The following is a 14,183-nucleotide window of genomic DNA, read 5'->3' as shown; positions in this document are numbered from 1 at the left end:
ATGTATATAACTGACACCCATCAACGCTATGATCGATGTGACCAGGGACGTATGGTATAACCTTTTGCCATTGGTTTTAATTGTTTCCATCTCTTATAAATGCCGTAGAATTTAAACATCAGTTTTACTTAGCTTGAAAATATGATGATTTTTTTTGTCACTAGTCGTAGTCTAGAGGGGACATAGATAATGTGTAGTATATTTAGATATATAAAGAACTGTAAAAATTCCGCTGTGTGTCGCTGACAGGTAAAAGAAAGTAGATTTGATGGAAGTTATTTCTTGAGTAGTAGATCTAAGAATCACTGTGTGATGATCATTTATCATTTCAAACAACTTTAATCCAAGTAAGGATATAATTTGCATACATTTCTGGTGTAGGGCCAGAACGCACTAGCCTACTATATGAAAACATTGAATGTTCCGTCACCGTTTGGTGTCGCTAAGATATAAGGTGTAAATACAATAAAACCGGTGTGAAATCGCACGTATCTTACCAATATGGATAAATGAGATATTTATTTACCCCAGATCACCCATTTAGTCCCACCTAGGTGTTTTATTCCGTCAGTATAGACCCTTGCTTTACCCTAGTCAAAATTTCACGCTGTTGACCTGCCATTTTGTAAGTGACAGTACGACTAACAACCCGAATCGGAACGCAATGGACCGAAAAGACCATATATAATTTATTGTGTTTTTCTTCTAAAGCAGTTTGAATCAAGAAAACTAAGCTTATTATTTCACAAAACCTGTTATATTAAATTCAAAAATTCATAATTTCTTAATTATAAGCGATAAAATCTATAGAAATAAAAGTTGTATCATCGCACATGGTTAGGTAATTAGGCCGACCGCGACCTACAATGTATAGTTAGCAACATGGCGTCGAATCCAGAATGAAATATTGACTAGCGTAAAGCGAGGGTCTATAAGGACTGAATAAAACACCTAGATGGGACTAAATGGGTATACTGGGGTAAATAAATATCTCATTTATCCATATATGTAAGTGTTATGTCATTCCCGATTTTATTGTATTAGGACCAAAATCTTGTCAGCTGTCGGAGAATTCCATGTTTTCATATCGTAGTGTGCCAGATGAGGCCAATAGAAACTCTGGCTAATTCCACATATGAAACTGATCAAAAGTGGGAATAACACTAATTATGTGTAATGATACTGGTTGCATAGTCAAAAACCTGCAATATATCGTATCTTAGGGTATCCATATAATATGGGTGTTAAATGTACCGGCAGTTTCATGTCTTCACATTAATATCATGTCACTGAGTTTTTTTTTTTTTTACTCTGGCCTATTTTATGGTTACTGTTTCTATCAAAAATGTGATTTCAATGATTTTTATAAAATCTTAATACTTGCACGAATTTCATCGGTTAGATTGACAAGTCACCTTATACAAAGCAGATGACACTGAAGTTCGTCACACCTCAGTGAGCATTGTTGCTGTCAATCAAACGCCGCGGAAAGGCTTTGCGCGTATTTCATTGGTTGATAAGAATGATTGACAAGTCATTCTCCGTGCACAGGTAAGATTTACAAGACAGTTACGAAATGTCTTGTTATTACTATGCATCAATCTTTTACAGATAAATATATTTTCAAATAAATGATAACTATTCTTTTAAAGTTTTGCTATCAGAAAGTTAGTTTTATCACGTTTATGACCATAACGAGTTAAATACATGTATATCAATCCATAATTTTACCATCGATCATTGGAATTGTGGAAGTTATTTAATTCATGTTACGGTGTTTGTCTTGTTGAGTACGGCAATAAGATGCATGTTAAAAGCACACGATTTGTAAATGATCTCCATTTCGATAGTGATACTTCACGCATACGAAAGTCAGTACATGGTATTACATCAACAGTTTCTTTGGTATTTTTGATAATAAACATTATATTTATTTAACATTATTTAAGAAGACAGTACGGTGGTTTTCAGAAGATAAAAAACATATTTGCTGATTATTTCATGTGATAACAATAAAATTTCAACGTATATTTTTTTCTGAAGCGTGTGATTTAAATATTAAGCTGTTAAAGCATTTCTTTATTTTAGAATCCATGTGACACAATCAAATGTTTTTTCCAAAGACTATATTGCTAGAGATCATATATATTTATGAATATATATGAATTATATCAATTGTATTTGACATGTATTTTGAAAGTTCATTGCATTATTTAAAAACATTTTCTAATAAAATATTTAACATAAAATGTGGGTTTTTTTTTTAGTCATACATGTATATAAAACTTTAGTCATTTCAGTATATATCACAAGTGGAACATGTACAGAGTTAAAGTTCTTGGTGTTCAAATGCTGACGTGGTGAAACTCGGTGTTAAAGTGTACCAAGAACAAAAAAACGATATTCAAACATGGTATTTTTTGTAAAAACCAAAGAATGATGTCGCGAACTACATCAAAATCAGTTGGCCGAGTGCCGAGATAAAATCTAAGCATTATATTCTATACAAAACCCGCTTCAAGTCATGAAGAACACTTAATTCAGAAAGTAATTTATTATAATCATCATGATCTACAATAGACTAAATCTCTCACGTATGAATACCAGTGTTGGAGCCTGCAACAAACTTCTACATATACAGATTTTATCCCGAGGGTATTTCACATGTCATGGTCTCAGGGATAACGGACGATTACATTCTTGAGAAAGATATAATTTTTATATGATCGTTGTCAGTGAAATTAAATAAAAGTGATTCGCAACAATTATAATATAATTGATACTTTATGTACAGGTACATAGTATAGGTTCTTATTAAAACCATCATTTTCGCTCCTTTTTTTATATATATATAGAAAACATACAATTTAGTTCATCGTGATTTATCATAATTAATACTAAAACTTATTAACTCGCAATAATTTTCGTGTATGAATTTTTCAAATTTTATTTATTTATTTTTTATTATCATTAAAAATTTTTTTTTTGTTATTGTGTCATTATTGTGAAGTGATCGAGATCATTGTGGTTTTACTTTCCATTCGTGTGTCACAAGTCATATCTTCACTTAAAACAGGACTTTAGAAGATTAGAAACATGTTCGGAGAATTACGAATTGAGTGGCTTAGTATAACCGCTAAACAATTACCAAGTGTGAAATTATGGTCCACAAGCTCGTCACACCTGTCACTGCACTACAAGTGTCTGGTGTTCTAATCGGCACACGCCGATAATTCTTGTGAGTTCTCGCGTTTGGTTTCTTTGTACTTCAAAAAAGTTCCGAAGATATACTTTCACATGTTGTACGTAAATTGAGCTTGAATTTTATTAAGAATTGCGTGTTACTATAGGGAAGGCATTTTTAAGTTGTTGAAATCAAACATATTATTTTTGGAATTCAGTGGGTTTCGTTTTCCTTTCAAGCGAAAAAAAATGTATCTTAAAGGTTTGTCTATAGAATGATTAACCTAAGTTGCCTCATTCATAAACCCACGATGTTGAAAATTTACTCTATGAATCTTTCCGAAAATCACAAATAACGGTATCTTCAAGTGTATTTGCAACATATCTATTGCTGTTTTGGCTAATAAAAATTCCAATTTTTTAACTTTTATTTCACATCGTGTATGAATTGTATTTTAAATTTCTATTACTAGAAGTATTATAACCGAAATCAATATTGGTATGTAACAACCCGGAAATGCCCTCATAATAAAGGCTATATGATGTAAGTCGTTGTAAACGACCCATTATTCAAATGCCTTACATGTTACAGCGACCCGTTAAAATAGAAAATTATTCAAATTTTACATGTTATATACGACCTGTTATATTAGAAAATGAGTAAGATGATACACGTTGTATTTGGCCCGGTATAATAGAAAATTAATAAGATGTTACATGTTGTATATGGCACGTTATAATAGAAAATTATATGCCCCTGGTTTCGGTAACATTTGTTATTAACTAACTCACCAATATAAGTCAAAAAGTTTATTCAGTACTTTCATTATTGTCTCATTCGCATTAATTGCAGGCACGTGTTCACGTTTGTTTCTATATATATTTCCTATATGACGGCTCTGATCCCATTAAACCTCTGACGTCACAGGTCAGAGGTCACCGAAACGTAGTCAACGGCTCTGGGTTCGAGAAAAATCGCAATTACTCTAAAACTAAAGTCGCTGTGAAAGTCGGCCTTTCAGCATTTTTAGTTTCATCCTAAATCACATTTAAACTTGAAATAGCAAATCGTTACGGGTACACTTTAAGACCACCACGTAATTAAGTCAATTACGCTATGAAGGCTATTTTCACTCCATTCAATTTCATCTCATCTTAAATTGTCCTTATTTGTATAAATTACGAAAGAAATGCATTAAATCTTATAATTGTATGAAAACCTAGCATGTTCAAATTAATAGAGCTGTTAACAAGAAATAATAGAAGTTATATCTCAAATCTTGCTAAATATATTAAATTTGCAAGGAAGAGAAAATTAGAATGGCTTCAAATAACCAATAATTATGTATAGTCATATAATGTTTCTCATACATATGTTGTATTACTTTTATTAGTAGTTGAATTGTCTGTATGTGCAATTCCAGCACAAATCTATGATAGGATATTGTTTATGATGTAAATAGTAAATTAATTGTTATATACATGCATATAATCACATATCACTATGTGTAAGGGGAGGTACGGACAAAAGCCCCCCCGGACATTAGCCCCTAGGACAAAAGCCCCCCCGGACATTAGCCCCTTCACACTAATCAAAAAGTGGACAAAAGCCCCTTCATAAAAAAAAAATTATATTTTATTTTTTATTTTTTATGTTTTTATTTATTCATTTTTTTTTTAAATTACAATATATGTTTTAGCAGTGGTTATATTAAGTGCTACATATATATGTAAGTGACTTCAGTCACCAGTTGCTTCTGCAATGTAAACAACCAGTTCGAAAAACAACTACTTGAACTGTTACATAAACAATAAGCTGTTACACATGTGTTTGGTAGGTTTTTCATTGATATTGCATTTTCCTGGAAAGAAATATACCATTAATGGCTTCATTGTTTCTTTGATTTTAATTACATTGTATTCCTAAAATTAAACGTATTACAACACAGAGCAACATGTTTGGTTAGGTACATTATGTACTTATTATATTATAATTTGAGACACTGCAAATAGGGATCAAATGTTTATTGCTTTTGTAGACATTTCTTTGATTATCAATATTTGCAGTATATTAGGAAGTCAAAAATTATGTGTAATCAGTAACAATTTGTTCATCATGGAGAACTCTCCTGAATTTTTTAGCTTACTTAATAATATAAAGTTTGAAAAAATAAATTATGATGTTTAACCACAGACATATAATGCTACACTGACATTGAACCAAGAACCATTTTCCACACAATTATTCTCCAATTTTCAGAGATAAAAACAACAATATATATATATATAGTTTCTGTTTTTCAAAAGTACACATTTATATAAAGTATACCAGCTAAATTTATAAAGAAGGGGCTTTTGTCCGGGGGGGCTAATGTCCGGGGGGGCTTTCGTCCGGAGGGGCTTTTGTCCTAGGGGCTAATGTCCGGGGGGGCTAATGTCCGGGGAGGCTTTTGTCCTACACTCGTGTAAGGGTATATATGTATACAATAAAAGATCCGGATTTTACAACTTACCATCAGTCCATGTTTTTTATGATTTTTACGTACCAGAAACCCCAAGCTATCTATTTAAAAGTACGGGACACTAGCGAGAACTACCCAAGATGTCCGATAATTATTAAACCCGTATTCACTTAACAATGTGACGCTTACATAATTAATTAAGTATCAGACGACTATTGACTAATTTGTGTGTAATCAACCCAGTTCTTGTGATCACTGCTTAATACGTAAATGTGTATGTAATTAATAGCATGCATCTTTCAATGAGTTTCACATAACGGTGTTACAAGCCGATATCCGTGTTTACCCAATACAAGCGTTTATGATGTTAATTACCGATCATAAATTTACTACATGTATTTGAGATTGATTAATTATCGTATCACGCACTGTATGTTTGTGCATAAATTCTTGCTAACTACGAAATAGCAATATGTGTTCCTATAAAAGTTGCCGTCTGTAAAATAACTATCATAGATATTGTACGTCAAGTTGATAAAAGCAAGACCAGGCTATACTATAAAATCCTTTAATACTGTAACATTTAGGTCGTAGAGAAAAAGCAATGTACCGTTATAAAAACAAAAGCTACACATTGTAACACAGGTAAACACCCGGGGCTATGACCTAGCAGCGGTCGCTATGACTACGCACAGTGTCAAGTGATAGTCTGTACAGCTGTCGACACGGGTGACTTGCCCCGACATTTTTTTCTCCTCGTGGTGAAGAAATCGTCCGGATTATTGAGGGAAATTTACTAATGAAAAGTACGCTCCGTTCCCAAAATGGGCTTCCGGAATCAGAATCCAAATTTCCGGACTGGTGAGTACAAATAACGTTACGGAAATCCGTTCCCGTGCATTTCCGTCCGGACTGTGAGTTGTCCGGACTATCGGCGTCCGGATTATCGCGGGTCCACTGTACACGTGTTGTAGTTTAAGTTAAAACATATTTTATTGATATACAGAAATGACAAAGGGATTAGTCAGCAAATTTTACCAACTTATAAACGACTTCTCCCGTAAAATTAACAAAACAATGAAAAATAACAGTCACATGATGGTACAAAATACAAGAATATTCAATTCAAAAATGTGATAAAGAAGAGAGTATAAAAAATTGAGCATTTTGGATTAAGTTGCTTTTGAATGATACGTGTTGTATATGTATAGACGAGTGAACAGGCACACGTATTCATACATGTGTGTGTATTGGATGAAGATATAGTAAATATACATACATGATGTATACTTGGTATTTACAATCTGAAAATTTTACAAATATGCCAGCAATTGTTTACTATAATAATGTCATGGTCATTCTGTACAGTACACGCTAGATATCACATCCATTTGTCGGTATTGTATGTGGCTAAAGTGATCAATAATTGTGTTATACATTTGTACTATGAATAGTGTGAAGGGCCTTTTGTCCGGAGGGGCTATTGTCCGGGGGGGGGGGGGGGGGGGGGGCCTTTGTCCGTACCTCGAATAAAGAACTTTAAACTCGTCTTCGGTATTTTTTTTAGTGTGTCTTATTTAAATATCACAGACATGTACATAAATTAACCGACCATAGAATCTTTCTCCCAATATTTTTTTCTTTCTATGCATATTATTCTCGGTTTTGATTTTCCTGAAAAGTTTGACATTTTGTGTTCCTAAATGGTTACTTTCCCTGCTTGATAATACCGCTGAAAAAATGACGTTTGATACCTGAAATTAGCTACAGACAATTACACAACTATCAAATTATTAGGAACATGTGTGAATTTAGTTGTGTACTCGTCACCGTTTATCACAGGTAAGTTGCAAGGTTCCTTTGAACTGCAGTCAGAAAACTTTAGATCACAGTCCTACCACAGGCGCTAACAGATTAAACATACCACTGTCATATCAAAAAAAAATTGAAAGTAATATTTTCTATGCAAGCGCCTGTGGGCTCACATGAGGGTACGTTATAAATATAAATGAAAATATCTGAATGCGTACCACTTTTATATTGTGAATGACGATGTGGCTAGCAACAACTAAGTTTTATGCCACATGATATATATGTTTTAGCAGAGACATATATATGTCTTTGGTTTTAGTAACGACATATTATGTTTATGTTCGATAACACAGTATTTTATGTAGCAAATAAATGACCACGACAATGGTACACAGATGAAGATACGGCCGGAGACAGATGTCTGCTTATTGTAATGTTCAAGTCAACAATGTGTCTGATTTTAATGCGTTAATTGAACGAAATATGGTAATAAATAAATAATCACATGCACCCTAATTAAATTGCACTGCGGTCGGTACTGACGATCTGCGGTGTCTGATTTTTGCCGAGTCTCTACGAGTTTGCTATTGTACAGGTAACTGTCTTCTGATTAAATAAATCAATCAATGTACGGTAACAAGCGAATCTATATGTCTGTTTATAGCCTTTACATTAATTTCATGAACATGCAGTGACATCAGCAAACGATTAAAACTTCGACGATGTCCTTTGTAAAAATCATCTAGACATGTCAATCACACCTGCGGCAACAAATCTGAGAGTATGTGGGCGGAGCTATAGTAGGCTGTGCCTGATGATGGTGTGTCATCAGGTAAACTGTCGACCCCATTCGATGCAGGTATCCCAGCAATCTATTGTCTAATTAATTCTCTGTAAAAAAAGTCTTACGCTAGGATTTATGAGAGTGTCGCCCAAAACATAAGGGTATAATTTCACAATATTTAGTTTATATTTACTTAAATAATTACGGTAGCTGTTATCCCGTGTATTTGTTATTAATTATTGAGATAATACACGAACACTAATTGTTGCGATTTAAAACGTGTAATTTCATTTATTTATTTAAAAAAAAAAATCCTACGGTAAGATGTGAGATACAGGTAGTAGACATGGACCAACTACAGCCTGAAATCCTTCTGGATAACAACATATACTCCCCTCAGGTAAAAAAACCATAGGGGTCCGATGGGGTCATTGCGAAACAGGTATACTCTCTATTGTAATTAAGATATGTGATTGACAGGTGTTAACAGTTGGTGAAAACATTTCTATAACGGTAATTACACGGCATGTAATTGTTCTGTGTATAGAGAATTAATCTATATCGCTTTCACTAACTTCAATTATGATTATAATAAAATAAATAATTTGAACTTAAATATAAAAACTATGTTGCATTTGTTTGATACTTATATTAGCAGTATTCTTTGCTATGCCTGTGAAGTATGGAGTACTCATAATGCTTTGGAAGTTGAAAAGGTACATTTAGAATTTTGTAAAAACTTACTGGGCGTTAAAAAATCTACCTGTAACGCTATGATTTATATCGAACTTGGGCGACTCCCACTGAAGAATATGCAACTTAATAGAATGTTAAAATTTTGGTTTAAATTGTTGAATTCTGATATTGTATACTAAGAGAGGCTTACAACTTGCTCTACATGGAAATTGAGAAAGAGAATCCAAAACAGAATTGGCTCTTGCATGTGAAGCACAAATTATTTGAACTTGGATTTGGATATATATGGTTACGTCAGTTACCTTCTGATTTTGTTTATATGCCTATTATAAAAGAAAGAATTAATGACCAGGCCTCTCAGACATTGTTTAACTCATTACATATGTCGAGTAAATGTGATCTATACAAACATATGGTTAATAAAGTAACACTGCAATTCTACCTCACCAAATCATTACCAAGTCAATTGAGAAAAATGATAACAAAATTGAGACTTTCAGCACACAATCTAGCTATAGAATCAGGAAGGTATAGGAATATTCCCAGGTGTCATAGGTATTGCATTAACTAATTCTTTAGAAGTTGAGGATGAATTTCATTTTTTACTCGTATGTCAAAAATATTCAACTCTTAGAGGAAAATATATAAAGAAATATTTTTAGAAAAAACCTTCAGTCTTCAAAGTAATAGAATTACTGAACACAAATAGTCTTAAAGAATTGAATTTGCTAGGAAGATTTATCAAAGAAGCTTTTAGTTGCAGAATTGTGTAAATATACTCGGTTTGTATAGGTGTTGAGTTTTGATGTACCACGTTATTGCATTTTTCCATGTCTCTCTGACTGACTGTTATAAAAGTTCTCCTAGAATCCTTATTCTGTAACAGTGTATTATAATTAGTATCAATTCTGTGATTGGGCGCAGCCCTTGTAAGATTAAGTGGTTACAATGTATTTTTTTTGCTGATGTTGCCAGTAGACAATATGGTTGATTAATATTCCTCATAATATAGTACATATGTCGGTTAATCGGTTTCCGTATTTAATTATAATAAGTCAATTACGTTTTGTAATTTTATTATAATACATATTGTATTCATATATATATATACATATATAAATACATGTATATTAATTTATGTACTGATGGGTCATAGACCTAAAGTCAATAAATGAATTGAATTGAATTGATTATATTACGCGATATAGAGATTTTTTTCTAGAAAATAATGATACACCATTTATAACTCATTTATAAGTATGACCGTTTAATAGATCATTCAGTTTGATTTCATTTGGTTTTAAACGGTAACGATTTGGAATATATGATTTCCTAGCGAATTTTCAATGATTGCGGTAAAACAAAACCACGATAATGATATAATATATCTATTATATACTCTTCTCCGACATTCTCTTCACAGAAGGTAAATATTTTCTTCTGGAACTCCTTTGTTACCTACCAGTTCAATGGAAAATTTCAAATTACATGATCTATCATCAGGCTTCGTTGGACGTAAAATAGACTGGTCTGTAGATAGAGAAAGGACGAAATAGTTCACATTGTTTGGACGTTAGGTCTTGATCGTAATGGTGACGTCTGTATTGTTAGTACGTTATTTTGTTTTGCTTCCAAAATAAAAGGGACGGGAAAAATTCCCATGTTATGCTTATAATTAATTGAAATATATTAAAATGTATTTTATAGATTTCTTTATTACATACACCAATGTATTGTTTTCTCACAATAAAGAGGGCACATCGGACTATACATACACATCATTCTGTAGTCTATGTATTTCAAACAATATTTATTTGACAATTTCCATTTAACAATATACACAACATTTATAGTATACACACATAGATTCCAATCATGCATGTAATCGAAAAAAAAGAGACCTCGCATAATGATTTTGCTGTGACAATTTGGCTGTTAATGAAATAATGAAGTTGATTAACTACTATATATATAGTTTGGAAAATATGAGCATGGATTTCTATATCTACAGGTAATTTGAATGCGCCCAAGTGTATGTCTATGCTATTAGCCACGCCGGAATCGTCCCTGTAAACTGCAAGTAGCATATACACACGTATATCAACATAAATAATGATAGTAAGAAAACACACAACGTCTTTAAGTCGTGTATTCAAACTACAAAATGTTTAAATAATTGTACAGTCTATGTATGAAACCCGCTACAAAAAGTCAGACGAAATAATTATAAGCTATAGTATTCAGGACAAAATTTGGTTTTCTTCAAACAATTATGAAACAAAAAACATACATTATGTCCCCGCGAGGACAAGTAATGATCTTATCAATGTTTATCGTCTTCTCATCCGTCACAGGTCGTACACGTATATGGATCAATTTCTCAAACAGACATCTTACTAGCTATATACTTCAGATATATGTGATGACTAAATTATGCAATTAAGGACTTTGCTAGATCACGTAAAAATAAGTCCGAGATCTTTCACTAAATAACGAGCCCCTTATGTGGCCTCTCCGAGGTCATGGCATCTGAGGTCATGCACAAAGCGCCATCTATAAACAGGTCAGCTAAATCAGTAGTGATTAAATGCATAGGCCTATATACAAGTATTGAATTGCAGATCATTTAAACCACATCATTTATCAACAGCAGCAATTGAGACGTTAAGGGAATTTCGTAGACTCACTATACGGTATCCAGATGTTTTTTTTATTTAGTTATACCCATGATCGTCACGGAGAACCGTATCACTTCGAATTCGAGTCTTACATTAGGGATAGGACACTTGCATGTAAGTCACAAAATCTACCAATCGTCTCGACTGCTAGCGGTAAAAAAATCGGTACACGTACAACGATAAGGGTCGATAATGGTCAACTGAGAGCCACACCACCACAGGTAAAACCGAGGGCTGAATGTAATCGTGGCCCTCCGGGGCTGCATCATCAGGATTCGCGGAGGACAAATTGCTTTGATGTTTCGCGGAGAAACGATCACCGCGGATTTTGATGAACACATTACCACCGGGGATCGCGATGACGCCGTGTTCATGATCCCTGATAGAGATTTAGGGTGATCAGTCGCGGTGATTGACCCCTTGAATAGAAAATCAAACGCCGACACATGGTGACTTTGTGTTCATTCCTACGGCCTGCACTGTAGTTCTAGCCTACCCATAAACGGTAGTAAAAAATCCCTAGATTGATCCCTGAAATTTAGTCTACATTGATGCAATATATGTTGTGTTTGTATTGGTTCTTTTACTTATAAACTACCAGGACAACGCACCACTGCTTGGAACATTTTAATGGCGGGTCACAACATTACAAACATGCGCAGTACACAAACCGGAACCATGCGGTTCTGTTATAGGAACGTACTAACATCAGGATAATGACCACGGATAGTAACGGATACATACATAACACTTTTCCCTCTCTCAAGAAAGGTTTCCATTATCCATAATAACCTGTAATTAATTACAGCTTTCTTAGCTCACATGTTTGTTGAAATTAAACAAATTAAAGTTCATAAGTTCAATGTCCAAAAAATCAACATGAATCTTTAACACAATAAACACTGAACTAAACACACTGCTATAAATTTAACAGTTTTCAATCAGACGCGATGGTTTGATTATATCACGACGCGGATAGCGATGTTCGTGTGTCACATTGGTCGATGGATCAGTCTGATCAGTCTCTGGTGTAGTAGTAGCTACTTCACTGGTTTGAATCCTAATTGGACAATCTGCTGAAGGAATCCTCTGAGTACCAATGGTTGGATTAGGTAAGATACCTGGAAGACTGTCGAGAGAATTTTGAGTGTCTGGAACTGCTTGCTCTCTTGGTTCAAAGTTACAAGCTGGATCACATGTACGTATTTGATCCACATGTCTTTTCCATATAAGGTTGTCCACCTGAATGGTATATGTCATTGGTCCTAGCTTGTGGATAACAATACCTTTGATCCATGAAGGTTTCCGTGGGTTTCCACGGTAGTCGCGAGTAATGACAATGTCACCAATTTCGAACAATCGTGTTTTTGACTCTGTTGGTGTAGTCTTTTGTTGAATTTTCCCAGAAAGATCCGGACGCATAATATCCAACCTGGTCCTCAACTTCCTTCCCAAGAATAGTTCACTGGGTGGAGTCTTGGTGAGACTGTGTGGTGTTGTACGGTACGACAACAAAAACGAAGCAAGTTTCTGGTTCAGACTACTATCTGACTGAACCAGGGATTTCATAGCTTGCTTGAATGTACGTACAGCTCTCTCTGCCTCGCCGTTTGAGCTGGGGTGATAAGGTGCAGAAAGTATATGACGTACTCCATTTTCTTTCAAGAATGTGGCAAACTCTGCTGCAGTAAATTGCGGTCCATTATCTGAAACTAGTTCTTTGGGTAAACCATACGACGCGAATAGATACCTCAACGCGTTGATAGTACTGGCTGTGGTCGTGGAAGACATGCGTATCACATCTAACCACTTTGAATGTGCATCGACCACTACCATGAACATTTCACTCATGAATGGTCCAGCAAAATCGATATGAATACGGTTCCATGGTGCCGACGGCCATCTCCAAGGGTTTGCAGGAGATTTCGGTGCATTTGGTAGTACTTTCTGACATGCCTCACAGCCCGACACTTTCCGTTCAATATCCACATCCATGTTTGGCCACCATGCATGTAACCGAGCCAGGGATTTCATTCTAACAATTCCTGGATGGTTGCTATGCAGTTCATCTAATATTTCACTTTGATATTGGTTCGGAATGATTACTCGTACTCCTCTGAGTAAGCATCCTTCCTCCATGGTCAGTTCATCACAAATTCTGTGATATGGTTTAAGTTCATCTCCCATTTCCACATTTGGCCATCCACTTCGGGTAAATTCCATTACGCGTGCCAAAGTTTATCTCCTTTTGTTGCCGCAGCGATACGCGTAGCAGTAACAGGTAAGCTGTTAACTTGCATTTTGTTCACTAACTGAGCTTCCTCATAGAACACATAGTAGGTATGACACATGATTTTTTTCTGTTGGAAAAATAGTATAAAATCCATATTCATTGCAGAGAGCTTACTTTGTTGAGCATTTTGGTCTTTGAATTGTTAAAATATCTCGATGGATACTTAAGTTATGGCAATTTTAATCTTGCCGATTCGCATTTCTATTAGGACAATATGACGGAAATTATGCAAATTAGCCTAAATTCCATTTATAAATAAGGCCTTTATCAGCTAT

The 14,183-nt window shown here is 34.4% G+C and overlaps 1 protein-coding gene across 1 annotated transcript; it reads right to left on the bottom strand.

The window, feature by feature from the left end:
- Positions 1-12,542: 12,542 nt before the first annotated feature.
- On the bottom strand, positions 12,543-13,838 carry LOC117321255 (uncharacterized protein K02A2.6-like). Its single transcript, XM_033875725.1, has one exon. The coding sequence runs from the start codon at positions 13,836-13,838 to the stop codon at positions 12,543-12,545; it is 1,296 nt and encodes a 431-aa protein (XP_033731616.1).
- Between the last annotated feature and the right edge of the window lie 345 nt (positions 13,839-14,183).

The sequence above is a fragment of the Pecten maximus genome, unplaced genomic scaffold, assembly GCF_902652985.1.
Source record: "Pecten maximus unplaced genomic scaffold, xPecMax1.1, whole genome shotgun sequence".
Taxonomy (NCBI): Eukaryota; Metazoa; Mollusca; class Bivalvia; order Pectinida; family Pectinidae; genus Pecten; species Pecten maximus.
This window is presented reverse-complemented; position numbering and strand designations above follow the sequence as displayed.

Coding starts and splice junctions, on each gene's coding strand:
- LOC117321255 (XM_033875725.1), bottom strand. CDS start 13,838: ATGGAATTTACCCGAAGTGGATGGCCAAATGTGGAAATGGGAGATGAA.